The 26,266-nt window shown below is 47.1% G+C and overlaps 3 protein-coding genes across 3 annotated transcripts; 1 reads left to right on the forward strand and 2 right to left on the reverse strand.

The window, feature by feature from the left end:
* The first annotated feature begins 479 nt into the window (after positions 1–479).
* anp32e (acidic (leucine-rich) nuclear phosphoprotein 32 family, member E) lies at positions 480–5,264 on the forward strand. The gene is made up of 7 exons (XM_028963858.1): positions 480–713; positions 2,418–2,567; positions 2,642–2,764; positions 2,981–3,137; positions 3,238–3,377; positions 3,456–3,504; positions 4,033–5,264. Exons 1-7 carry the CDS (start codon positions 660–662, stop codon positions 4,107–4,109), a joined length of 750 nt encoding a protein of 249 aa, XP_028819691.1. The 5' UTR covers positions 480–659; the 3' UTR covers positions 4,110–5,264.
* Positions 5,265–7,698: 2,434 nt separating this feature from the next.
* plekho1a (pleckstrin homology domain containing, family O member 1a) lies at positions 7,699–18,366 on the reverse strand. The gene is made up of 6 exons (XM_028963857.1): positions 18,238–18,366; positions 18,018–18,164; positions 13,540–13,680; positions 12,833–12,937; positions 12,420–12,518; positions 7,699–11,065 (listed from the first exon to the last, which is right to left on the reverse strand). Exons 1-6 carry the CDS (start codon positions 18,262–18,264, stop codon positions 9,938–9,940), a joined length of 1,647 nt encoding a protein of 548 aa, XP_028819690.1. The 5' UTR covers positions 18,265–18,366; the 3' UTR covers positions 7,699–9,937.
* Positions 18,367–19,468: 1,102 nt separating this feature from the next.
* On the reverse strand, positions 19,469–26,250 carry vps45 (vacuolar protein sorting 45 homolog). Its single transcript, XM_028964161.1, has 15 exons — positions 26,026–26,250; positions 25,280–25,414; positions 25,133–25,193; positions 24,973–25,052; positions 24,827–24,895; positions 24,596–24,733; positions 24,385–24,495; positions 23,100–23,234; positions 22,906–23,019; positions 22,661–22,828; positions 22,425–22,583; positions 22,235–22,342; positions 22,008–22,129; positions 20,996–21,127; positions 19,469–19,903 (listed from the first exon to the last, which is right to left on the reverse strand). Exons 1-15 carry the CDS (start codon positions 26,116–26,118, stop codon positions 19,834–19,836), a joined length of 1,695 nt encoding a protein of 564 aa, XP_028819994.1. The 5' UTR covers positions 26,119–26,250; the 3' UTR covers positions 19,469–19,833.
* Between the last annotated feature and the right edge of the window lie 16 nt (positions 26,251–26,266).

Consider the following 26,266-nt stretch of genomic DNA (forward strand, 5'->3'; position numbering starts at 1 on the left):
TTTTATTCGAAGCTGAGCGGCTCTGTGTCGAATGCGCCTCGGCTCAATTCGACGCGAAACGCGTCGCATCGCTTCGCTTATGCCTCGTACGTCGGACTGGCTCGGGGCCACGCCGCACGCCCCTCGGCCTTGTTAACATTACTTGACCTTAAACCCACCAAGTTACAGCCCGTCCGTAGAGTGGGGGAGAATTAGTGGGCTTGCCACGAACCGCGGATCCCGGCGGTGGCCGCCAATGAGCGCGAAGGAGGGCCGGGACTATGGTTCAAAAGCCGTCGACGGACGCCCGTGGCGGCCAACCGCGATTTACTGCGCGCGTAATTCTCTCCAATCAGCGGCGGCGTCGGGGGCGCTTATGCTAATGAACCTTATCCGTTTGAACGACAGGGCCACCCTGCAGTCGTGAGGCCGAAAATCAAGCTCAGCCAATCAGCGCGCAGGAGGGCGGGACTCCAGAGAGGGGGTTGGGTGCGGAGTATCATGGAGAATCAGTTTTGGAAGTGCAGCCATTGAAGAAAGCTGAGCCGCGAGTCCCAGCGCTGGAGTTTCGGCAATTTTTTTACACTTAGTATTATTATCATTTTTAAAAAACCGCCACTACCTTTTTAATCTTTTAAAAGAAAACTTTCTATCTATTTATTGTTAATATTAAAATAATCATGGAGATGAAGAAGCGCATCAGCTTGGAGCTGAGGAACAGGACCCCGCAGGAGGTAAAGTCGCGGCGACGTTTATTTATTTATTTCGTTCTGGGAAAGGCGACACGCCGTCAGCCCGATCGGACCGGATTTGGGCCGCCTGCTCGCACGTGCTCGCCGGGTCGGACCGCCGGTGTGTTGGACCGGGTCGAACGGGTCCACCTTAAATAAGCGGCCCCGGGTGAAGTGCGCTGTCCGGTGTCCCACTGCTCGTCCTCCGGGGGTCGGTGCGTCTTGATGAAGGTCCGGAGTTGATGTCGACATAAAAAAATAACAAGCCCTGCGTCGCATTAATTTAACTAATGCGTATTTAATGCAAGTTAGAAATATAGAAAAATATTTAATGCACCCTGCAGTCAGGGGAATTTTGCGTTTTTATCGTCAGCTTTACTTCTGAAGTCGGTTGTTTTTAGCGCGGATCCCGTTCCTGTCGCGGATGTGTTTTGATATGTTTTTTTAATCCCCCCGGTTCGGCTCTGAGGCCGTCGGGGGACCCACAGCGCCCGACGCGCCCCGTAATAACCAAGCAAGGGGAGTCGCGTCTTCTTCCTTCATTCGGCCGCTGTGTTATGGACACGCCGTCCTGGGGTTGCCAGATCTGGCCCGACGAGAGAGCCAAAGGCCCCGAAAACAGTTTGTTCCAGTTGTGTGCAAACGTATCACATTAAAAGCTTGTAACGAGCGACAATTCGAGTTCCCGATACAGGCTTGTTTATGACCGAATTAAAAACACAATCCCATCACATTTAATGGACAGAAAAGTGTATAGGGCGATTAATAACATGACATAGGCGTGGCTTGGTCTGTGGGCGGGGGCACGTTACAACTCGACCTCGGTCATGCTGTGTTTCTATTGGTGGGCCACTGTAAGCGAATAAGCCGCTAAACGCCGCTAGCCAAATGTTGCCAATTATTCACGGGCGAAAATAAATCGATGGCGCAAGCGTGGCTTTGAATCAGCGGTCGTGGCAACCCGCTCCTTCCGTCCTCCAGGCTGGAGCTGGGGCGGAAAGGCGTTCTGTCGCGTCAATAACGAGCCAAAAAGCGAATCGCCTCGATTATCAAAAGTCGTCGTTCGTCGTTTTAAACAGTTTTTGCTCTTGTTTCCTCTTCAACATTAAAAATTTAGCGCAGTCCGAGCTCCTCCAGCGCTGAGGGACCGTGACAGATGGTGAGAGGGCTGGAGCCCCGCCCCCTGTCGTTGGATTATCATAAAGCCAAACGACTTCCGCCCAGCCCTCCTCGGCCCCGCCCATCTTTCGCAAGCCCGGCCCAAGGCATCTTTATTTACGTTTTATTTGTAGTACGTGCACACGCTTTAAACCCCTCCCCCTGCTTGGTGGTGGTCACGCTCTTGTCGTTGGGGGTCAAATGGAGCGTGTTGACCTCTAGGCTGTAACGCTTTTGCAATTATTTACAGTTTTCTGACAAATATTCATCTTTTTGTTGTCATACAACCCCAATTACATTTATGATTAAGGCATTTGTCATACGCCTTTATCCAGAGCGCCTTACAATCATTAGTTACAGGGACAGTCCCCCTGGAGACACTCAGGGTTAAGTGTCTTGCTCAGGGACACAATGGTGGTAAGTTGGTTTTGAACCTGGGACTTGGTGTTCTGGTTCATAGGCTTTACAGGAAGGGAGAATATTTACTGTGATAATGTGATTAATATTGGGTAATTATGTGACTCTTTGAGTGTTTACTGCGTCCCTCAGGTGGCAGAGCTGGTGGTGGACAACTGCCGCTCCAGCTGCGGAGACGTGGAAGGTCTGACTGACGACTTTAAGGAGCTGGAGTTCCTCAGCATGGTCAACGTGGGCCTGACCTCCCTGTCCAAGCTGCCCTCGCTGCCCAAACTCCGCAAGGTGAGTCCCCTGCTGAGGTCGCGGCCCCGCTGGTGTGGCATTGTGAGCGTAATTTGCTTCACGTCCCTCCGCAGCTGGAGCTGAGTGACAACAGCATCTCGGGCGGCCTGGAGACCCTGTCTGAGAAATGTGCCAACTTGACCTACCTGAACCTTAGTGGGAACAAGATCAAGGAGCTGAGCACCATTGAGGCTCTGGTGAGATTCCAGCTCGAAATTAAACTTTGCACTCAATGTGTCCGTTTTTTCTTTGTCGGTATGTAAGTTTGTTTAAAAGTTACATGTAGCACCAGGTTCAGGAGAGATGATGAGTTGAACTTTAGATTATTAAATTATACAGTTTACAAAAGGCTCTTATTTTTTAATTATTAAAAAATATATATTATTCCGTGCCCTGGGTGGAAAATTTAACAGCAAAACCTGAAGAGCCTGAACAGCCTGGACCTGTTTAACTGCGAGATCACCTCGCTGGAGGACTACAGGGAAAGCGTGTTTGAGCTGCTGCCGCAGGTCACTTACCTTGATGGCTTCGATGCCGAGGACAACGAGGCCCCCGACTCCGAGGCAGACGGTGGGTTTGTGCCGCCCTCATCGAATCATCACTTTAAAGGACCATTTTCTTTTAACGAATAAGGTGGACGCTCAACTGACCAGAAACGCTTTTTATCTAGATGAGGAGGATGAGGGAGATGAAGGAGCTGGTCCTCTTGGAGAGTACGAGGATGAAGATGATGAAGATGACGAGGAGGAAGAAGGTTCAGAAGGAGCAGAGGAGGTTGGCCTGTCCTATTTAATGAAAAAGGGGCTACAGGTCAGAATTTTTGTTCATTGCACCCACAGTTTAAACACACAAGTAACATGATTAGAAAATACCTAATCTTCTCATCAGGACGAGGAGGAAGACGATGACTATGTTGAGGAGGAAGAGGTGGAGGAGGGTGAGTAGAGTAGACCGTTATTGATCGTCTGGATCTTGGTTGGGAGGGTATTGATTAAACACCAAAGACCGTCGCCACGAGGGGGAAAGCAGCCTGTTGATTTCCCGTCACTTTAGCTTCTCAAGAGAATTTGAACCATTTCAGAAATCCATATAGAAATGATATTTGTGTGAGAGGGGTTCAGAATGTAAAAAAATGTAGAATTAATGCAATTTATAATGTATGGCAAATTGTTTTGGGAAGGGGTGTTAGAAGCCTAGTGGGATTGACACTAGGTCACAGAAGGCCACCTTCAAACCCCACCTACTACCATTGTCAATGTGCCTGTCACTACCGATTGTAAGAGGCTCTAAATAAGGGCGTCTGATAAATGGCATAAATGTAAATTGATTCACTTTTAATACGTGGTCTGAAATTAGCCTGACAAATTCTTACATTTCATCTCTTATTTGTGATATGGTCTGAAATGAAAAGCTGTGTGTGTTTGGAATTCAGGCTTTTTAAAAAAGTGTTGCCTGTGTCATACAGAGGAGGCCGGAGTGCGAGGGGAGAAGAGGAAGAGGGACGCTGAGGATGAGGGAGAGGATGACGAAGATGATGAGTAGTTCAGCCTGAAAAGAGGGCATGGTCTTGCATATTTGATTCCTTTGTACTATAGATTTCAAGGTAGAGCCAGAATTTTTTTTGATATAAATTTATGAATCTATATATTATAAAACAAAATTCTATACAATACAAATCCATTTATAGCCATTCCAGCTGTATCGTCCCGACCCCTGAAATATTGTATGTGGGGTCAGGGCTGAGAGGGTTGGTCAAATGCGGCAAGATGTGATCCCTGAAGAAAATTTGCATCTGTAGTCTAGATTAGTCCAACCTTCCAGAGACTTCTGTCCCAGAAGCTCCACGCCCAAATCCTTCCTCCGGCCATCGTCCCCTTTGCGTACACAGCAGCATCCTGGGGTCTTTCAGTGACGCCACGTTCACCCCATGCTTTGTTTTTGTTTTATTTTGTACATAAGGGTTTCCATGAAGTCTAGAACACTCTTATCTCTTAGGTCAGCCGCATAGAGAACATTTTTTTGTGTGTGTGTGTGCGTGTTGCCGAGCAGCAGCTGGGTGGCGCTGTGGAGCTTAGCATACATGCTCTGACAGCCAATCAGAGTTCATCCAGCAATAACAGTGAGGCTATGCCAGGCCACAAACTGCTCGAGAGCGGACCATGGTCATCGACTAGTCAGGTTTTGGTCCAGGAGAACCTCATTCCAGGAGGTTCTGGAGTTCTCTTTAATCCACACCCCTTTTCATGAACAAAATCAAGCTTCCATAAAGTTAATACAAAAGTCATCTCCATCATGTTCTCTGGCCAAGAACTTGAGCAACCTCCTGGTATGTGGTTCCTAAGACAGAACGTGACCAGTAAAGGAACCGGTGGTCTTTTCCACAGGCTGCTGCTCAACTTAACAGATGTAGGTCTGCTTTCTCTCAGGGGTCTGGTCCTGGGGTCTTTTTTTTTTTTTTTTTTTTTTTTTTCCTCTTGCTTTTGTCAGATTATGGAAACTTTTTTAAAAAATGTATTTTAATCTGTTTGCAGTATGTACATAGATTTTTTTTTTGGTTTGGTTAACTAATGATAGGAAGTTTGGGCCCTGTTTGTTTGATCCTTGGCTGTGGTGAGTTTTGTGCTGTAAACCTCAGAAGAACATTTTTGAACAAAACAAAAAAAAAAATAAAATAAACATGAAATATGCTTCAAGTTATTTTATGGGTTTCAGGTTTTCCAGTGAGTTAATACTTTTATTTATTTATTTATTTTTAAATAGATATTTTTACAAATATGAAATGCAGAACCATTTGAGGAAGAAATAATCTTTCAGTTCCTCAAGAAATCTACAAGTTTTACAGCAATTTGTTCAAATTGAATTATTCTGGTGTGTTTTAGAATTTTAGATAATCTAAATGCAGTACTTTTATTTTGGCATTCCAATCACTCAAAATCAGGACTTTAATTCTCCCCTGCACCAAAAAGCACTTCTGCTATAATAACCAAAATGATCATGTGATATACTAACTATCCAGTCATTAAGAGGATATGTTCCTGTAGAATGAAGGATCCTACTTTTATACTGTAACGGACCGAAGAATTTATCCGTGAACTGACCACGCTGTAGTTCAGTCCAGTGTGTCCAGTCGGTGGTGAAATGGGATCTGACGTGTTCCTGCACCGGTTCCTGGGAGTGTCTCCCATTGGCCACCTGCTCAGACTCTATTATTCATCATCTGCAGAACAGGGCTGGGCCCCACCTGGTGCCACACCCACCCCAGAGCACGTCCCTCCACCAGACAACCTAGTGGAAATGGGTCCACTAGATCATGAATAACTCAGAAGTCATCTGGAATATCTTGGTTTCTATAGGTGTAGTATTATATTATGGGAGAGGGAGGGGTTAATATGGCACGGCGATATTAAATATTGATTACGGGTGGGCTTATTTATTTACCAGTGAATTCGGCATTGTGGCGTTGAACATGGAATGTTCTTCCAAGAGTGACAACCGATTATACAAATTATCAAATATGATATAGCAAATATAGCGAAGCAACTGGAGCGAGCAGAGACGTAACTTGATGCTTTATGATGAGTCTATTTACTATGCAACTCCTACTGTTGCCCTGCGGGGGGCGCTATTTACTCATTGTAGTGCATTTCAAAAAACGAACTACAGACAACAGTGCGCTTGTAAACCCACTAATCATTGATCAAAAACTTGCTTCACAGACTGCATAGCTGTTTTCTGACAATAAAAACTGTATATATAATATATACTAAATCAGATAAAATCTCTTCTGGTGTCAATCTACTACTGCTACTCTGCTGTCTAATCTACTACTACTGGTAAAATAATACACAACATAAGGTCAGATAAGATATGATCTTATCTTATCTGACCTTATGTTGTATATTATTTTATCAGTATATAATAGTAATATAATACACTCTGCAAAACATAATTCTTGTGCTTATTTCTTTGTATCAGCGGATCTGTGGATGAATGCGTGGCTGCATGTGCATTCTGCTCCACCGTACACAAACACACATATGCCACACGCACACCACGTCTCCCCACCCCCACTCCTCTTTACTCCCCATGCATTACAACGAACCAATCAGAGTGTCCGGCTGTCTTTATGCCTTATATGGTATGTACGGAGTGATGAGAAGCAGGAAACACACATCCCATCCGAAATACTGGTATAAAACATTGAGAGATGCATGCATGTACAGAATGTATGTCACACACAGAGATGCATTTATGTACATACATGCCCCTCATACAAACATGCAATGTGTTTTCTGTCAGGATAATACATTAAACCACTCCCCTTTGTTATACATATCAATGAATATCATTGGTGTGTGTGTTCTTCTGTGCTCTCGACAAACGTATAATTACAGGCTGAGCTGCAATAGGGCCGCGCCCATTTGCACACACACTTGTGTGGCCATCAGACAGTAGCTCCACACACACACACTCTTTTCCACAGCGGCTGTAGGTTAATCGGATGCTTAACCACATGCTTTTAGGCCGCAGTTGGAGAACATCAAGTCCCAGATTAGTCAAGGCGAGTTTAGACTGTGCTAGTTTGAAATGGTCTGCTGGCCATCTGATGTCATAAATAATCACTAGTATCTGCAACAAAAAGCTCGATACCAGCGTTGCTGAGTTCTGGCCTATAATGAAGTTCAGGTTTTTCTGCTTGTTAGTGGAGACTGCAGCGAAAATCTAGCTGCACGAATTTTCCTTTTATTGGACGTTGGTTGGAATGAGTTCAAACAGGTTTCCAGAGTTATCAACCCTTATGCATCTGCCGTGAAGCTCACTCTTTCAGCATCAAAGAATCTTGCAAGAAATCCATTATATTGCCATTATAGACTACAGAACATTATTTCTGAAGGACAGAAAACGCAATGTTGCCAGATTTGGGCAGTTTCATGCGTTTAATTGACTGATTCTGTTTCTTTCAAACACCAAGATGGCTTTAGTTTAATCAGTTTAAAAAAGAAGGAAAGTGGAAAAAAGAAACTGGTGACAATTAAGGTAACAACTAGAGCAGACAAATATGTCTTGACTGTCCCTCACTGAGAGCTGTTGACGGATGTGATCATCGCTGTGAAGAACCATGAAGCAGAAATGCCATAATTATTTAATTAGCATCACAGATGGTGATACAAAAAAACACCGGAACACCGGAAAAACATTCTCAGACCCCGTCCACACGAGACCGTTTTTTCTCTAAAACAGGAAAACATCTATCCGATCTGGCTTTGCATTCACACAGAATTGGTCTTATGTTCTGTTGTAAACTTGTATGTTCTAAAACGGGTTCAAGACCAAATATATCTTTGCCCCACCTCCAACCTGACCTATTACGCCAAATGCCTCCTACATACAACAATGGCAAATAACACGTTCATGGTCGTTCTGCAGCTTTTCTAATGAAAAGACGAGGCTGGAGAACATGTTTAACTCACCGCGGAGGGGAACTAGACTCCAAACAAGGAGAGCGAGGAGTTACAGCGCCACCTACAGGTGTGGAGGGAGGTTAAAGTGTCTCCGTGTGAATGACAACATTTCAGATAACGCTCTAGTGTGGTCGTTTTTTAGAAGCAGAAAACCCGTTTTAGAGCAAAGCCTCTTTCTGGAGATGACTGGGCCGTTGATGTGTCTGCTGGGGCCCAGGATGAGGGAAGAAGAACATATGATTCAGAGGAGAACTCACGTCTCCCCTCGCCGTGCGATAAGTTATTCATTGCGCCGTATCTGGGTCACATGCAGCAGTTATTCTCGTGAAGCCTGTTCCTATGGAGGAAACAGGCTGCAGCATGTAGCCCCAGGCCTCAGTATTGCTAACGCCAGCGCTGCGGCGGCGCTAATCCGCTGAACTCATCAGGGCCCTCGACAAAGAAGGCACCCAGGATGGGTGAGTCACTAGGGCACAGCCGACCGCAACCCCCGCCCCCCAGGCTGCACGATCGCACTAACCATGTCCAAATACCTAAGCACATTAAGCATGCTAACGTTGCGCTCGCTGCACGCCCAGCCATTGTGCATAATTCAATCTGTTCACGGAATTCAGTTCTAATCAGCAATGTGGAAAATGCAACGCTGTATCAAAGAGGCACACAAAGAGATGCAGGCTCTAAATCATTTATTTGAGTTTGGCATACTGCGGCTCCACATTGTTGCTGTTGGTGGGGCCGCTGCGTTGGCGACGAACGGGACATCCGGGGGGGTACCCAGGACGCGGAATCATCGTGGCATTTCACTGCACTGGCCTGATGCAGGTTGTGTGGCCCGGCAATATTCCACAGTGACAGCTGTAATCATGATCTCATGAACGGCATTTTACAGAGGGAGCCAATCGGAGCCAGCGGGCACCTTCTCCTGGCGGCGAGTGACCTACAATTACCCAGGCAGCGCTAATGAGCGGAATTATTACAAAGTCAGGATGCGTTGCAGTTGTGATCTTGTTGCAGATCTGGAATCTGGGTTCAGGCTACTAAACAGTGTCCTTGGTGCAGAATCTTTAAAAGTATGGGACACATCCACCAAACAATGGCGACTCAGGGCAATGATTTCAAAATGGTGCTAGGCGCAGCGCTACGTTATAAACTTGGGGCTTGTTTGCAAGTATAAAGTCATGGCATTTGCAGGATTTATGCAAAGAGATCAAATGAGAATGAAGCGCTCGGTAGGTCCCTCTGTCCTCAGGGAGAAATGCTACCCTTTTTGTTGCCGTGTAATTATTTCCGACACCCAGAACATAAGCAAAGACTGAAAGCTCTCACCCAAGCTACTTAAACCTATGCCCATCAATACGTCACACGTGCAAGCATCACTGTTTCATCTATTTATTACCGTAAATCCTGAGGATTTGACCGTACACTAGCGAGCAAGTGCTTAGCGCCAGTGTGAAAATAGCGGCCCGGGAGGTAAAAATGACCACTAGATTGTTCAAGTCTTGGAAAACAGGAATGCATTGAAAGAGGAGGGCTCTCCAGAGACTCTGGTCATGTAGAATATAATGAAATATATTAATTAAACCGACAGAAAACAACACGGAGAAGTAAATAAGCACCTGACCATGAAAGTATGTCAGTCGCCGGAGTCCAGTGCATGACCGGGAACACACACATACACACACTCGTACAGACACACATATTGCTGCAGGCTGTGATGGTTAGTTGTGCTCAGTGAAAGTGGGGCAGTGACTCACAGACCGCATTATGCAGATGTAAACCTTTGGTCCAGAGCTATAGTGCACAGGTCCGCACCACACAGAATTCCCAAGAGCAGAGATCCACGATACACTGGCTAACGTGCAACAGACGTCCAACAGTCCCAGCATGCATTTCCCCTACTTCCGGACATCAGGGCTCTGTAGAAGTCGGGTTTTGCGGCGGCATGGTGGTTGCCCCTGCGCCCTGCTCCGCCCTGCGTTGCCGCTCCTGCAGCTGCCGCTCCTGCAGCTGCCGGACCTCCTCCAGCACCTCCCTGGCTTCCTGCCACGAGCTCACCGCCTCCTGCAGGAGGCGCTCGGCCACCTGCCAGCGTCCCTCCCACTCTCCACCCACACAGCCTTGTAGGGGAGAGTCCATGGCCTTCATTCGCAGCACATACGGGGAGCTGGCCGCCCTTACACTGGGAGACTCCTCCCCCTTTAGTCTGGGCGAACCGGCACCCCCGGAACGAGGGGAGTTGGAGTTGGCCGAGAGGGGAGAGTCCGTTCCCCTGATGTGAGACACGTTGGGGTTCTTCACCAGCGGGGAGTGTGGACCCCTGGAGTCACTCAGCTTGGGGGAAGTTTTGTTCTTGCAGTGGGGCGACTTCGACCTCTTTTGACGTGGCGACTCTTTTGTCCTGAAACGTGGCGAATCCTTTACCTTCAGACGTGGAGAGTCATTTGCCTTCAGACTTGGTGAATCTGAGTTTTTGCTCTGGGGGGAGCCAGACCCCTTTGACCGGGGTGACTCTGATTCTTTTAGATACTTTAGAGAGGGTGAGTCCACACCCCTCAGGTGGCCGTCAGCTCTGGCTCGGCGTGATGTGTCCTGCTCCCGGACCTCGTTCAGGAGCTCCTGAGTTCGCTGCAGTCTCTGAGTGATGAGCTCCTGAAGGCGCTCCGTGGGATCATGGGGACTGTTGACCTCCTGGATGCTGCTCTCTTGCTTGTCCAGCCTCCGTTCTCCACGTGAGACAGTGTCATCCATTGAGGCGCAGCGACTCCTGCCGTGAACGCTGGACTGGCCCTCAGGGTCCTGCGGTCGCCCCCAGGACCTCTCACTGCCTCTAGGAAGACTGCTGGTCTTCACCTGGCCCTCTCGGGAGGACGCCTTCAGCTTGGAGACATCCGTTCCAGACCGCCGACGACCTGGGGCCAGCGAGTCCACATCGACCCGGAAGTCCTTAACCCAGATGGATTCTTCATCCTCAAGAGCACTGGTGTCTTCCTCATGAACTAGGTCAAGGGTCAACATACCATCCGATGAAGTTGAAGCCTGCAGTCCAAACAGAAAGAGCTGTTACTCCACACTGGCCAGCATCAGCAGAATTAGTCTTTTGTAGACTTCATTTGCATTTAGGGGAACTAGGAATGGTTGTAGTTATAGGAACTCCTGTTTGAGGTCTACATCTGTGTAGGGCCTAATTCACTACACCAGGATTTGATTTGATTAGATAAGATTAGATGCCTTTATTGACACTATAGAAGTACAACAAGATAACGTTTGAAGCAAACCAGCAAGTGCACATTAAAACTAGGTCTAGGACAAATGAAAAAATAGGTAATATTAAATAAAGATAGAATATTGAAGGTAAGATAATTACTGCGCATATATACACAGTGGTTCAGGGATACAGAGAGTAAGATATACAGTAGAGTAAGATGACATAACCGCTCGGCTACAGAGGAGTTACCAGTGACTTAAGTGTACAATGATAGGCTGAATGCCTATAACTCCCTTCCGAGAGTCTGATAGAGAATTGATACAGTGTAAGAATGGACATCACGGGAGCCTGCTTTTGCCTTGCATAACAGATGTCTGCAGGGGGAGGTGTGACATTCCTGTGTCGACGGTTGTGGGTGAAGATTCGGCACCCCTGTTTTTACATGCCTTTTGTCGTCGACGGTTGTGGGTGAAGATTCGGCACCCCTGTTTTACATGCCATTTGTCTGATGGCAACGTGTGAAGTATCAGCCGTCAGGACAGCCCACCCTCTTTGTCTTCCCCAAATGGGAGGCACCGGGGGCGTGACATCAGAAACAACAGGTTCTGATTGGTCAGTGACAACTTCCTGTATGCCAGTGACAACTTTCTGTAGGCCAGGGGTATAAATGTCTGCTCACATGTGTAAAAATTGACCTCTGAGCTTTCTTGCTCAGGGGGTTTTCCATCGGAAGCCGGAAGGCTTCTGAGCCTTTCTCTCCCCCTCTCTTTCTCTTCTCCCTCTTTACTCTTTCTTCTCATTTTTATTTTCTCTGCAACCTTGGTACCTTTGTACATTCAATATTCACATGTAACTACAATAATTATTTACCGGTGTTAATAAATTAGAAACTGTTCATTTTTAACCTCTACTGTGCCATGCCTCTTTCTGCCAGGTAACATCAAATTGGAGTGGTTGAATACAGTGCTTTGTGTGGAGGGAGAAAGAGTTTTTTCTACACACTCTATTCTCTTCTCCCACACCACATGGTCTTTTTTACAACAGTAACATAATCGACCAATCAGATATTACATATGGTGCACAATGATTACATATGATGCACAAATATAACATAACACTCCACCCGTAGGGATATAATCCCATTCACAGCCCCCACCAGTCAGAGAAATACATAACTCCACACACCACGGTCATGAGATGCCCACGAGTGGGCAGTCGGCGGCCCGGCGGGATCTTGGCACGGAAACGTGTGGGGTGGGCAAGCAAGCCCTCTTCAGTGATGACCTAGAGGAGAGTGGCAAAAAATTATAACCCACACTGTAAAAAAAAAAGTAGGGAGAACCTAAAAATTGAAGGCACCCAGCTGCAAAGCATTTTTAGGTTTTAAGGACTTTTTTTCACAGTGCATATACTGTACAGCAGAGTAACATCTCAGATGCATCAAATGGGAGCTGTTTTTACATTTTATGGCCTTTTAGTGAATATTTGTTGCCGTGCAAACACCATGAGGCATGATACTGTACTTCCAGAGAAAGGAGGAGCATAGGAAAAGAGAAAAAGTGCACGTGCGAGATCGAGAGGCTGAGTAATGAACTCGCCTCGTCCAGGATGCGGTTCTTGGCTCGGCCGATGGCTGCATTGAGGACGTTGATCCAGGATTCCTTTTCTTCCGGACTCAAGGCCAGAAACACCAGGTTGGGGGTCTGAAAACAGATTAAATCGAACAAGTAATTACTCCTTAGCAACGAGGATATGAATAGACGTGTCAGTCGTTTAAAATACTATTCAGTTAATCACAATAATATGCCATGATTAATTACAGGCTCAAAACTGTAGTGAATTACAGAGTGTACGTTCATAGCACAATGTCCAGTGCTGCCGACTGGAACATCTGAGGTCTTTTCATCAGGCTGCATCAGATGCTAGCTGTTAATGCCCATTTAGAATAGAGATTACCATATTGGTAAAACCAGAATATGTTTTTGTTGAAAGAAATACAATAAATTTAGAGGCGTCCTATAGTTGTTTAACTGAATAATCCCTCAATGTGTTTGGTCAAATTGTGCCGTTTTGTGGGTGTCTGTAAATTAATCCAAGTCACAGTTTTGACTCCACCAACCAACAGGTCAACAATCCCATTGATCAACCAGCTGAGACATGGGTGTGACCCCCGGTGTTTGGTCATTATTAATAAGGCCTTAACCCATCCCCTTCTCCAGCTCCTGTCATCCACCTCAACACAATACACTGACCTATCATCATTCTGCTAGAACTCAGTGACGTCCAGGTCAAGTTCTACACCCACCCGGTTTCCAGGCTGGCGGCAGCGCAGCAGCGTGAACTTGCTGTGGTTCTTCTTGCTGCTGCTCTTGGTCTTCCTCAGCTCCTCTGAGCGCTCGTACTCAGCCAGGTCGAACACCTCGTGGGTTTTCCCATTGTCCTTTATCTATGGAGGCAAAGATGGACAATGGCTCACACACACTGCCCACACTGAATTACTTTTATTTTCATAAAAAAATATATGTACATGCCAAAAAAAAAAAAAATTCTGTCATTTAATGAGGCAGAAACATGGAAAATCCACTTCTGTTGAGATGATGTTGACTCGTAACCTACATTCTACCCCCGTACCCACCCCCATCTGCTCATTTAAAGGCAGATCAATCCTCATTTGCCAGAGCGTTTGGGGAATTAGGGATCCTCATTCACCCCAAGGGACGGCCCTGTTGGGGGCCTACAACTCCCATGAGGCCTCGGTCAGATGAAAGCTCACTTGGGGGACGTTCTTGACGGAGAGGGAGGGTCAGCAGATGCTGAACGACGTCAGTCTGTCAGCGGCCCTGCAGGGCGCAAGGCTGGAAATATTAGATCAAAGTTCCGTCTGGTTGCTAGGTACTTGCCATGGCAACCGCACACCGGCAACAGCAAATCAAAGTGAGTAACGCAGAGGGGTTGCTCCTCCAAGTTCGGGATGAAGGGAAACGGGGCAAGAAACAAGTTCAGTGCTATCCTGCAGAGACTCATTACTAACGGTGACTCACCGCCGTCCATTTCTCAACGTTCCGTAACCTGTCCGCCATCTGAGAACAGAACCGAGATGGAATGGGGCAAAACCTCTTTACAATGTGGGTCAAAGGACCCCGAGGAGCAGCTAGTACAGTCCTGACTGCAACACGTCAATATTTCCACATTGGATTGGATTGTTCTCCTCCAGATGTTAACAGCTCCCAAAATAACCCAGGAACCGACAGCTATATGCAAGTGGTTGCAGTGGTTGGCCTATCGGCTAGGGAAACAGACCTGAAATCGAATCCCGAACAACCAAGGTGCCACATAAGTCCCCTTGATCAAGGTACCGTCCCCACACACTGCTTTCTAGGCACCTTTCATGGCTGACCACTGCTAAAAAGCAGAGGATGCATTTATCAATGAATCACGATTCATCCCATTCATTCTACTTCACTTCACATTATGTTTTCATAAATGTCAGTGAGATGAGAGTTGAACAGAGAGGATTGTGGAATAGGAAAGATGGAAGAGAAAATAGAAGCTGGTGAGTAGAATGTTTGTCAGGAGCGGTGCATTGTGGGACTGGACAGAAGGATGAGAAGAGGAGAGAAGAAGTGGATTGTTGGACAGGAGAGGTACATTACGCCACAGGTGAGTAGTATGTGAATAGTGAGGGACAGGAGAGGTGGATTATGGGACAGGAGAGAGGGATGAGGAGAGGTGGATTGTGGGTAAGAGGAACAGCAGGTGAGCTTTTATTTTATTCTGGTAAGAAGCAGCTGTGGAATCAAAAATAAAAGAATCTGGGCAGCATGAACCTGAGCAATCAACCTGACTTCAGCGAACCTCCTTCGGCCAATCACGTCGTTCCAGCGGTTTCACATGCAGCCACTTCATATCCGATGTCCTCAACGCCCCCACTGCATAATCCACTTAAAGTCCGATGAAGGCGACTTTAAAGCATAATTTAATCAGAGAGCAGATCCCCTCATCGGAGAGCTCAGCGTGCCTGACATTAAGCCGCGGTCGCCGTCTGTGGCTCACCGCACGCTGTGTCCTGATGAAGTCCACGGTTCTTCCTGTACCTGAACTCTTCCAGGTTCCCACTGCCGGACCTACATCCATACTCATCCCGTATCTAACAGGGCAAGCAGGACCAACTTCCCCATCGCCTGGTGTCTATAAGGGGCAGCGAGATGAATAATTCACCCTCAGCGGAGAAAACACAAACGCACACCTCATGCAGGATTCATGTGGCCGCTGCAAGGAGAGCAAGGAGGAGAGCAATATACACAGGCAATGATGACCAACCACTCCCACTGTTGCTTTAAAAGGCATTCCATCTTGTAAGGGAATGACCTTGCTTAGGAACAGCTGGACTGGGGGTGAACTATCTCCGTGTTGCCAGATTTGAAGCCCACGTCCGCACAGACGAGATGCTTGTGTCCAAGACGTACACTTATGATGGATATTATTGCCTAGCAACAGGTGTCCCAGGTCATCCGGGTCTCTCCACTCAGGTGACACGCTGGAGGACGAGAGGACAGCGGGCATTTGGGTTACGATTGGCAAACGCGAGTGACAGCGTGACTGGAGGTTCCTGCCAAGTACACATTCGATCCTTGACAAAATGTCAATCAGAGAGTGTGTGGCTCAGATGCCAGCCTCACTGTCATGGCTGGGCACTGAAAGATTTTCTTGGGTGATGGGTGTGTGTTCAGGTGTGTTCTGTGTGTGCGTTTGTGTATACATTTCCATAGGGGTTCCATTCGTATACTGGGATATGAGCAGCTGTGCTCATTTTTCATTTTGCACGTACGAACACACACTCACACACACTTTCTTTACAGGGAGTGTGTGAGAACAAGGCCACAGCACTCAACGACACACCAAACACGTTAAACGTAACATAAGGAATCTGTGTTTGTGTGTGAAAAGCTCCTCAGAGAAGTCCTGCATCGTTCTGATCTGACACCAGGATCCAGGCACGACCCGGGCTTTTAACATATTGCTGCTTCTCTCCGGGCGCACAGAACGTTCCGTTAAACGAAGCGTGTTTGTAATTACACTAATGCACGTGGCATCAGATGCGGCCGGGAATCGGATTGTTTCAACTCCACTGCCCTCATTGTGAACCCGCGCTGATGTTCCTGCTCTGATGTTTGGAGAGCCCTGTTCCCCAATTGGAAAGTATAGCTGCTATTGTGGCACGGTACATCTGCAACCAGACAGGAAAAGTCCTACGCTGTTGTGCAATGAAACATCCAAAGATATATAGATCCAGCTCCTGGAACTTACTGTCTGTAAGTCACTACAACACTACTCACGGCTGATTGGTTGCTCCTATCACATATTTAAAATGTATCTTCAGAAGTCATAAAAAAAAACCATGGTGAACCACTGGAGAACAGTCCTCGGCCCCACATAATTGGTCCACTATTATGCAAATGTCACTTTATGAGATTATTTAACATTAATACGAGTTCCCCTAGCCTGTCTATGGTCCTGCAGTGCCTAGAAATTGCAATATGTATAAAGAGTGCTTTGGCCATTCTGCTTCGCTGTTCAGAGACTGGAAGCTCAGACAGTCGGACCTGAAATTTGTCCCCTTATGACATCATAAGGGGAACGGTCACCTCCACTTTCTCATGCTTTGTCCACCCAGAGAATTTCTCACCCCTCCCCTAAAACATTCTCTCCACCAACCGTCATGGATTCCAAACGTGTGAAGCATTGCAGTTGCTATGTTACTGAAAGTAAAAATGAGCACAAATGTATTTTTTAGTTCAGTAATGCAAGATTATGAAGAACCAGTGGGTTAAAAACGGCAATACAACATCCTGTCTGCACCAAATATTATGAATGCCCACTCAGTTCAATAGGCCGCTCTCGTCCTACCTCCTCATTAGCATTTAAAACAGACACCAAAACGACACGTCCTGGGAAATCTCATTGTGGGACTGGATCAAAGTGGCTGTAATTCTGCAGGCTGAATTTTGGAAAGATAAAGTATTAGGGGATGACTAAATCTGATATAAAAGCAAAAAAATGTCATAATAGTGGACCTTTAATAATAAATCACAGAACTGTGCATGTCTGGCATGTTGCTGCCGGATCAATAATGGGAGGGGCTTCTTTGGAGGTAGGTGCATGGGTAGAGTCACTCTAGGAACTTCTCATTTTTTGTCATTGTGATACACGGCACAACATACCATGACACAACGAAATGTGTCCTCTGCTTTTAACCATCACCCTTGGTGTGCAGTGGGTAGCCATGACAGGCGCCCGGGGAGCAGTGTGTGGGGACGGTGCTTTGCTCAGTGGCACCTTGGTCGGCTCGGGATTCAAACCGACAACCTTCTGATTACGGGGCCTTTCCTTACTGGCTAGGCCATTAGATGATTCAGAGGATGTCCCCGTCATAATTCATCCCTCCTCTCTCCGTTCCCGAGTGCATATTAGTTATGGTATCATAATTCAGGGTTATTTTCCTGCTCCTGGTGATTGCCCTGCTGGGGTTGTTACCATGGATACGATTTGGGGCGGGTGACAATCACATACACAGCAGGGGGTGGGGTGGGGTCAGACTTGCCTTTGTTGGGGTGCGTGCGGGTGGTAGTAGCCTAGTGGGCAACACACTCGCCTATGAACCAGAAGACCCGCTTACTACCATCGTGTCTCTGAGGAAGACACTTAACCCTGAGTGTCTCCATGGGGGGACTGTCCCTGTCACGACTGGCTGTAAGTCGCTCTGAATAAAAAATGCAAACCTGCCTCTTTCTCGAAGACGTACAGATGGTCTCCCTTCAGCATCACGAAGCGGCTCCTCCAGATCTCCCTGAAGAGCCCCCTGCCGCAGAACTTGCGGATCCAGCCCACCTTGTCCGGCTGCGCCGACATCTGGCTCGCGTCTCGGAGACCCTGCGCGGAACCAGAGGCGTTTACGTGACGCCCCCGGGCTTCAGCCCCCGGGTGCGGCCGGTCCGACACTCACCCGCTTCCCGGTGCTGCTCCTCTTCATGACGGGAGCGCGGACCGCGCCACCCCGCTCCGGTGGCTCCGCCGACGGACTGAGAGGGATCCCGGCTCGGCCGTGATGTCAGCAGACAGTTCCGTCCGTCACCTAACCAGCAGGAGGAGGAGGAGGAGGAGGAGGAGGAGGGAACCTTCATCACGTCATTTTATTTTAATTTACTCCACACACTCTCTCAAAAAAAAAAACATATATATATATATATATATATATATATATATGTGTGTGTGTGTGTGTGTGTGTGTGTGTGTGTATATATATATATATATTTATTTTTTTATTTTTTTAATTTTTTTATGAAAGATAAATGATTATATCGTAAGTAGTGTGTGGAGTAAATTATATATATATTTTAAAATAATATACATGTAAAGGAATGCCTGGAATAAACTACGAGCACAATACGCTTAGTACGCTGACGCCAAAATGCTCCTATGACTATGGAGCCGGTTTCTGTTTATTCCCACCGCCATGCAAACACATGCAAATCCCTGCAAGATGAATTCCGCTTCCGTCGGGATGCACGACGCGGAACCAGCTTCGTGGGATTCTTGGAAGTCCGTCTGGAAGCATTTGATCGCAGTGTTTGCTCCTCCATTTGCTCCAACATTGTCCCGAAAATGTCACTCTGTTGATGTGCATGAACAAAACGCACCTATTTGACACCTGACGGGGTCGCAGAAAATATTTTCTAACGTTTCCGACATTTGTCCCAAATGTAAAAAAAAAAAAAACATATTTTGGAAGGTTTTATTTGCTAAGTGGTTTGAATCAAGATGTTTCTTGCCAGAAAATCGATTTTATTGTTATGGTCGACTGTAAATGTGGCAACTGTCGTAATACCTAGAACCGGAGAACCGTAGACGGGACAGTTTCCCCAGGATATGGGATCCTGCTTGGAAATCGTTTTCTTTTAATTTTAATATAATATATTTTTATGTATAATAATATATATATTTTTGTCCATTGGTGTGTGTTTCAAAACAACAATTTAAAAAAACGAAACACAGACCAGCAGGGTACATATAATCTTCAGCTCTTTACACCCACATCAGCGTTTTATTACACCAAGAGAGTTGCGAAGGAAAAAAAAAACACACAAGGAGATTCGGCTGTGCGGCCGTTAAAAGCGAAAGAAAAAAGGTACACGATGGCGGCAGAAAGGCCTGCGTTGACGCACAATCAGACGTTATTCACAGTGTAATGGTTTTATGCAATGGAAACTTCATTATACACCAGTAAGGTCTGGGCCTGGTGGACAGATGAGCTCGGCCTTTATAGTCATTAAACTCAACGTTAAACCCAGAAGAGGTTGAAGGAGAATCCACCTGGGGGTCAGGCACCTGCATCCGGTGCACAGCATGCACTTCCGGGGCACAGGGTTCTGGCTCAGGGTTCCAGAGGCGGGTTCAGAGAGCGAGAACCCCAGTCAGAACAGTGGCAGTGGAATGTTTTTTGAAAAAAGGAGGGATGGAAGCCTACACACAAGTTCACAAAGAATCAGTGTGTGTGTTCATGTATGTATGTATGTATGCATGTGTGTGTGTGTGTGTGTCTTCAGTGCCGGTTCGAATGCCGTCCACTTCCATGGGTTCCGCCCGCCGCTAACGTCACTTCCTCGAGGAAGCTGTGGAGGACAGAACAGATCCGCATTTTAAAAAGAGCGAAATAATCTCTGACAGTCAGAAGATTAACTTTATAATGTTTTAAGGGGAGGAGCCTGTACATATGACAGCTTCCCCTCCTCCATCGTTTCCTACACTCTTAATAGCTTAATAGGTGACCACGCCCACTACAAACACTGCTCAAGCAAATTATTGGTTAATTCATTTCTGAAAAGAATTGCATTAAAAGGGGGCAAAATTCTAAAAAGGATCATTTGTGGCAATACATAATGACTGTATTTGTTGAAGTGCATAATTTTGTTAATATGTGTTGCTGTATTTTTATTTATTTTTGAGCTTCCCGTAGACAGTAGACCGAGATTGCTAGAGTGATTTACTTTTGAGTTCATTTAAGTAAACATTTTTTATAAAAAAAAATCTGGACTCCCTCGAGTTTCAAATGCTTGTTGTCAGACTAGCTTCAAAAAGTGGCACAGAAGAACAAAACCGAGCACCACTACAAACACCAAACATCATATTGAGCGCTCGATAAGTGAAACACTGCAGCACAGCACACGGTGCACACAAGGAAACGTGTCCTCTGCTTTTAACCATCCCCCTTGGTGAGCAGTGGGCAGCCATGACAGGTGCCCGGGGAGCAGTGTGTGGGGACGGTGCTTTTCTCAATAGCACCTCAGTGTCACCTTAGCGGCACAGGATTGGAAACGGCAACCTTGAAATTACGGGTCTGCTTCTTTACCTGCTAAGCCACCACTGCCCAATACATGCACTTAAAGACCACGAATACATTTCTATCCCAGTCTCAACTGCAAACAATGACAGACTGATCAAGTTTAAAACAGAAGGACTGGAAACTGCAGCTGAGGCGGTGGTGAGGATGTGGCTGCTAGGCAACAGAGCCCCGTGCACCAGCCGAGGCATCAGCATGTGCGGCAGCAGATCAGGGTGTTAAATAATACAGCGTTGGACGTCAGACACACACACACATTTTTATAATCATATTCAGATATTCACAAATTAATTGTAAGTAGTACAGGAGAAATTCCAATGAATGTCCCCATCATCACCATAATCATCATCATTGTGGCCCTAACCTCTTTGTGTTGTGGATGGTGGTCCCGCCGAGCACGATGCGGACCCCTGGCATGGTGCGGTTCAGGTTGTAGACAGTCAGGGCTTCCTCATACGTGGCGCCTCCAATCATAAAAACGATGATGTCCTGTGGCCTGAACCAAAAAATCCCCCAAAAAGGTTACATTTATGACATTTACCAGACACCCTTATCCAGAACGCCTTAAAATCAGTAGTTACAAGGACAGCACCCCTGAAGACACTCAGGGACACAATGGTAGCAAGTGTGGTTTAAAACTGGGACTTTGCGGTGAATATGTTACCCACTAGGCACCCATCCAGCACCCAACCCGATTTGTAACAAAGCTGAGGTCTCCAAACAGCCATATAACAGTAACTATTTTTATTGATGTACAGCTTATGCTTTATTAGGTCGTGCAGTTCTCGCAGGAAATAATAAACAGTCTGTTAGTCTTGTGATTGGACCGGCTGACAAAGAACAAGCTAACGTAGTTTACTGAAAGGAAGGGTCTGTGGGGAGTTTTATATGATTCCCGGATGCTGGGGAAGAGGCGGAGCTAAGAATTTACCAAATGAGGTAGAGGGGGGGTTATTGGTAGTGATATATAAAATGATTTATGAGTGTATTAGCAAACATGTAAAATAAATATGTTTTAAAATGTATATATGTACTCCAATAGCATTTTATTATGAACTGTTGGTGTGAAGATTATTTATTTATTGCCTGTCAGATAAATGTTTTTTCGGTCGGGACTTACTTAATTGGCAGTTTATAATAACATTTTTAAAATATATTTATTGAACTTTCTTTGGTTGAAATGTCATTTATGCATGTGACCAACATTCACGTTTGTGTCGTCTTCTCTGTCACCATCGCCGCTCAGCTTCTTCTTCATTCCCTCATTACAACACGCATACTACATACCAACTCAGCCACAGCACTAGTGCTAATGTGATGTATAAGAGGTCCCTGAGTGAGTGTGTGTGTGTGTGTGTATGTGTGTGTGTGTGTACCTGTCTCTTAGAGCGTTGGGCCCCAGGTAGGGGAACTGACTGTCCTTCAGTTTTCCTTTAATCAGCTGGTCCAAAGTTTCATGCAGCAGGGGCTGGTGCTGTGCGTACACATTCTCTACACCCTACACACAAACACACACACACACACACACACGTTGAGAAGAATAAACTACCCACACACACGTGTATACACAAGATAAATGCAGTGTTGAGGTGTGGTGGAGCACCTTCAGCCCTTTGAAGAACTGTTTGGTGATGGCCACGGCGTCTGTGGGGGTGATGAGGTCACTTCCTCTCACGCGCTTCCCGCCATACTCCACCATGGACTGGACCATCTGGACGAGACCAGATCATTCACTCTGCCGATCCAGCATCAAGTTTAAAACTAATTATTTACAACTGTCCACACCCCCTCACCTTGCGGTATCGTTCAGACACGCCCTTTCTCTGCAGCTCGTCCAATAGCGAGGGTAGGATGCTGTTGCTGTGCCTCTCGTAGCGCAGGGCGTAGAGCATCACCAGTCGCACAGCGTCCACTTCGGCCAAGCGCGGGTTCTGCAGCAGACGCCGCACATTCTGCAGCACACGAGGTCAAGGTTCAAGGGTCAGACTCCATGCGTCACCGTTAATGTCTGCAGCGGCAGAAATCGGACCTGCTGCGCGTTGGAGTGGTCGTTCTGGCAGGCGAGCTCCTGCTCCACCTCTGACACCTCCATCAGGCAGCGCTCGCTCACCAGGCGGGACAGCTCCCCCACCACGGTCACATGCTTCGACACGGTGCCCGACATCTTCTTAAACTGGGGGTAGTTGTCCACAAACGCCTGCGCAGGACATACAATCATTACACACACACACACATACACACACACTCACAGCAACAAGAAGACTTTTTACAGACCTTCATGTCGGAGATGGACTCCAGCTTCTGCTGCCCTTTCGGTTTCTTCTTCTGAAAGTCCTCCATCAGGTTCTTGATGTTGGTCCCGATCTCACCAAAGTTCAGGTACAGGTTCTGCAGGCAGGACAGCACAACACGGTGAGACACACACGTGGACAGGACAGGTGGGACAGGTTAAGATGTCGGGGACCCACGTTGGCGTAGAACTCGTCGTTTTCAGCAGAGAGCACGACCTCCCGGAGGTCTTTGCTGATGCCGGGGACGCGGGACAGGTCAATGCGGTTGTTGTTCAGGCCCAGCAGCTCATGCACCATGGCCTGATATGTCCACTGGAGGGAACGAAGACAGGAGACCAATCAGCCAATCACATGTCACCATCCAATCACATGTCACCATCAATCAACAAAGAGGTGCCAAGTCTGCACTCGGGTCCTCAGGTCAGAAGAGGAATAATGCTGCATCCAGATCATTCAAGCATGCTGAAGGTGCCAAGTGGAGAATAAAAACTTACCGAACTTCACATTAAAAATTTAGTCTATTTACTTGCATTCATGTGACAAAAATGGCTCCATATTTATAGTGTTACTAGAAGCGTGTTTGGTCATGAAAAGATTACATTCAGGGTGTTTTTATTCATAGAGCAAGCAAGCAGGGGCAGACATTTTGTAGTGATTATTACAAACACCTTTTAATAGTGTCTGAGGTCTGAGATAACTGGAAGGGTTCATTCATATTCTGGCAACCCCAAAGTGTCGCTGGGATCAGTGCTGTTAGTGTTATTTCTGTCATAGTGAGCTCCTCACGTTTGGAACTTTCCTATTTGCGTCCTGTCAATTTCGAGCGGTTCGCCTCTCCGCACAGAAGCCGGGTCTGATCTGGGACTGAAGCTGAATGGGTTCCTCTCTGCTGATCTACCCTGATCCTGTTACGCCCCAGAACACGAGTCAATCCCCTCCAATCAGCTGCGGCGCTGCCACAGAGCGAGAGGATTAGCGGGGAGAGATTCTCCTGGCGAATCTGCAGAGCTGCCAGCTTACAGGGTTACGTGGGTTTTGCGCAAAACAAATTATGTGCGCTGCTCCAAAAGTCCCGCCGAAACGGAGGTCTGGATCAGGCAGCAGGAAATGTGACCAGTTATTACAGTAGTTATTGCGCTGCAACAAGATTTCGTTAAAATACACACTGAACTTGTACATTTGCCCACCATTAAACGTGTGTGTTCATGTTTCTAGAATTATTCAAGGTATTAAAGGCAGAATAAAAGTCCCCCCCAGAAAGAAATCTTTAATTCAAAACGACACATTTAAAACACAAGCAGGACAAAACTAAAGCGCCCTGTGGGGGGGAAGAGATAAATGCTGTAAATAAATAAAATGATACCATAACGTCCTCTAGTGGTTGAAAATATTTATTCTAAAAACCGAACTGCTTCTTAAGACACGAGAGAGCACATAATGGAGCAGAAATGGCTGCTCTGACCTGGTTCAGGAGGGGTGTGATGGCGTCGTCACTCCGGTCCAGAATGAGCAGCAGCGGCGGCACCTCCGTCTTTCTGAAGTCGAACAGCTCGTACTCTTTTGTGATGATTTGCTGAGTGGAACAGAGGGGCCACAAACCCACCCTTGTTATATTTGAAGGCCCGTTTACGACTTTTCCCATTTGCAAACCCGTCCACGCTCTGCTCTCCTACCTTCACGCACTCTGCGAGTCTCTTGGACATGTCCGAGGACAGCTGGTAGCGGATCATGGGACACTTCTTCAGCGCCAGCAGGACGGACGTCAGGCCCTGAGTGGCACGAGGGAGGATACTGGGCTCCCAGCTGCGACCCTGCACGCACACACACACACACAAATCCAGATGCGTATGCAGATGTTCCCCACATTAACGGTGGTATGAATGAGCCAGCGCTTCCCTACTCACTCGCGACACGCCTTGCAGGTTGAGGGAGAACAGGTGCGGGTTTAGAGCGACGAAGTCGCCGTAGAACTCCTGCGGGAGGAAACTCGTCTGAGCGTCCCGGCAACTCTCCGCCACAACCCGGCGTGTAAAAAAGCAGGCCAACTCACCTGCACCTCGGCAACCACTTCCTGCTCGTCTGCCTCCGCCAGGGCCTTGATTTCGCTCTTACTGATGACGTTGCTGAAATCTGCACGGAGGACGACAGGTTTGCATTTATGCTCCAACAGCGTGTCTATTCCAGAAAGGCGGAGGAGCCCAGGCGCTTACATATGAAGTAAACGCTGTACTTTGGCCGCCGCAGCTCTTGAATCAGGTTCTCCACGTTCTCCTGAAGGTCAGAGGTCACGTCAGCACAAACGCGCAGCAACTACGCAGCGACATGAATAAACGGCGAAGGGTTTACGGCGCGCTCGCCTTGGTCGGCCGGAGGAAGCAGATGGCTTTGAGGTGCTTCATGCTGTCCCGGTTCTGCGAGTCGATCCGCTCGAACAGGTAGACCTCCTTCTGCAGGATCTCGGACTGGGTGTAGACCACACTGACGATGCTGGTCTGGTGGGACAACACAGAAACGATCACACGTGGACGTGGCAGGAGGGGAAGAGCCACACAGACAGATGCGGCGGGAACTGGAGCATGGATTTGCATCCCGTTCTACAGACATTTATTTTACCAGCTACATTTACAGCATTTATCAGACACCCTTATCCAGAGCGACTTACAATCAGTAGTTACAGGGACAGTCCCCCCCTGGAGCAACTTAGGGTTAAGTGTCTTGCTCAGGGACACAATGGTAGTAAGTGGGGTTTGAACCTGGGTCTCCTGGTTCATAGGCGAGTGTGTTACCCGCTAGGCTATTACCACCCATGAGGGCATTCCCTCTATACATAAACTGCTGCCTTTTATTGAAATGCCACGCACACTCAATGATAAGCAGTTCAGGTGTCAGGGGTGGGTTGTATGTTTGTTATTTCTCCTCGGTGCGTGACAGGATGAGCGGAGGATGAGGATGACGATGTTGATGATGTTCATCCTTATCACTAAACACCAGCTGTCGGTATCGGAGCAATTTTCAGTTTCAAGGAGGTTCTACGCGTTCTCTTGTATGCTGTATTACGCGACGAGGACCTCGCAACTTCATAATGACGCCGTGGTGACTTTACCGTCTCTTTATCCATGAGCAGCACCTTCATGCCCGGCCCGCTGTTCTCGATCATTTTCGACACGTACTGTTTCACGGCCAACGTGACGTTCATCGCGACGACAGAAGATGGGGGCCCCGGCGAAACGTGAGGCGATGTGCCTTACTTCCAGCTCCTATGTATTATTGACAAGATCAGCTGAGTATAGTGTCGCGCATAGGAGACAGGAAAACTACTTCCGGTCCTACTTCCGTAGCGTCAA

Source organism: Denticeps clupeoides, chromosome 20 (assembly GCF_900700375.1).
Source record: "Denticeps clupeoides chromosome 20, fDenClu1.1, whole genome shotgun sequence".
Lineage (NCBI taxonomy): Eukaryota > Metazoa > Chordata > Actinopteri > Clupeiformes > Denticipitidae > Denticeps > Denticeps clupeoides.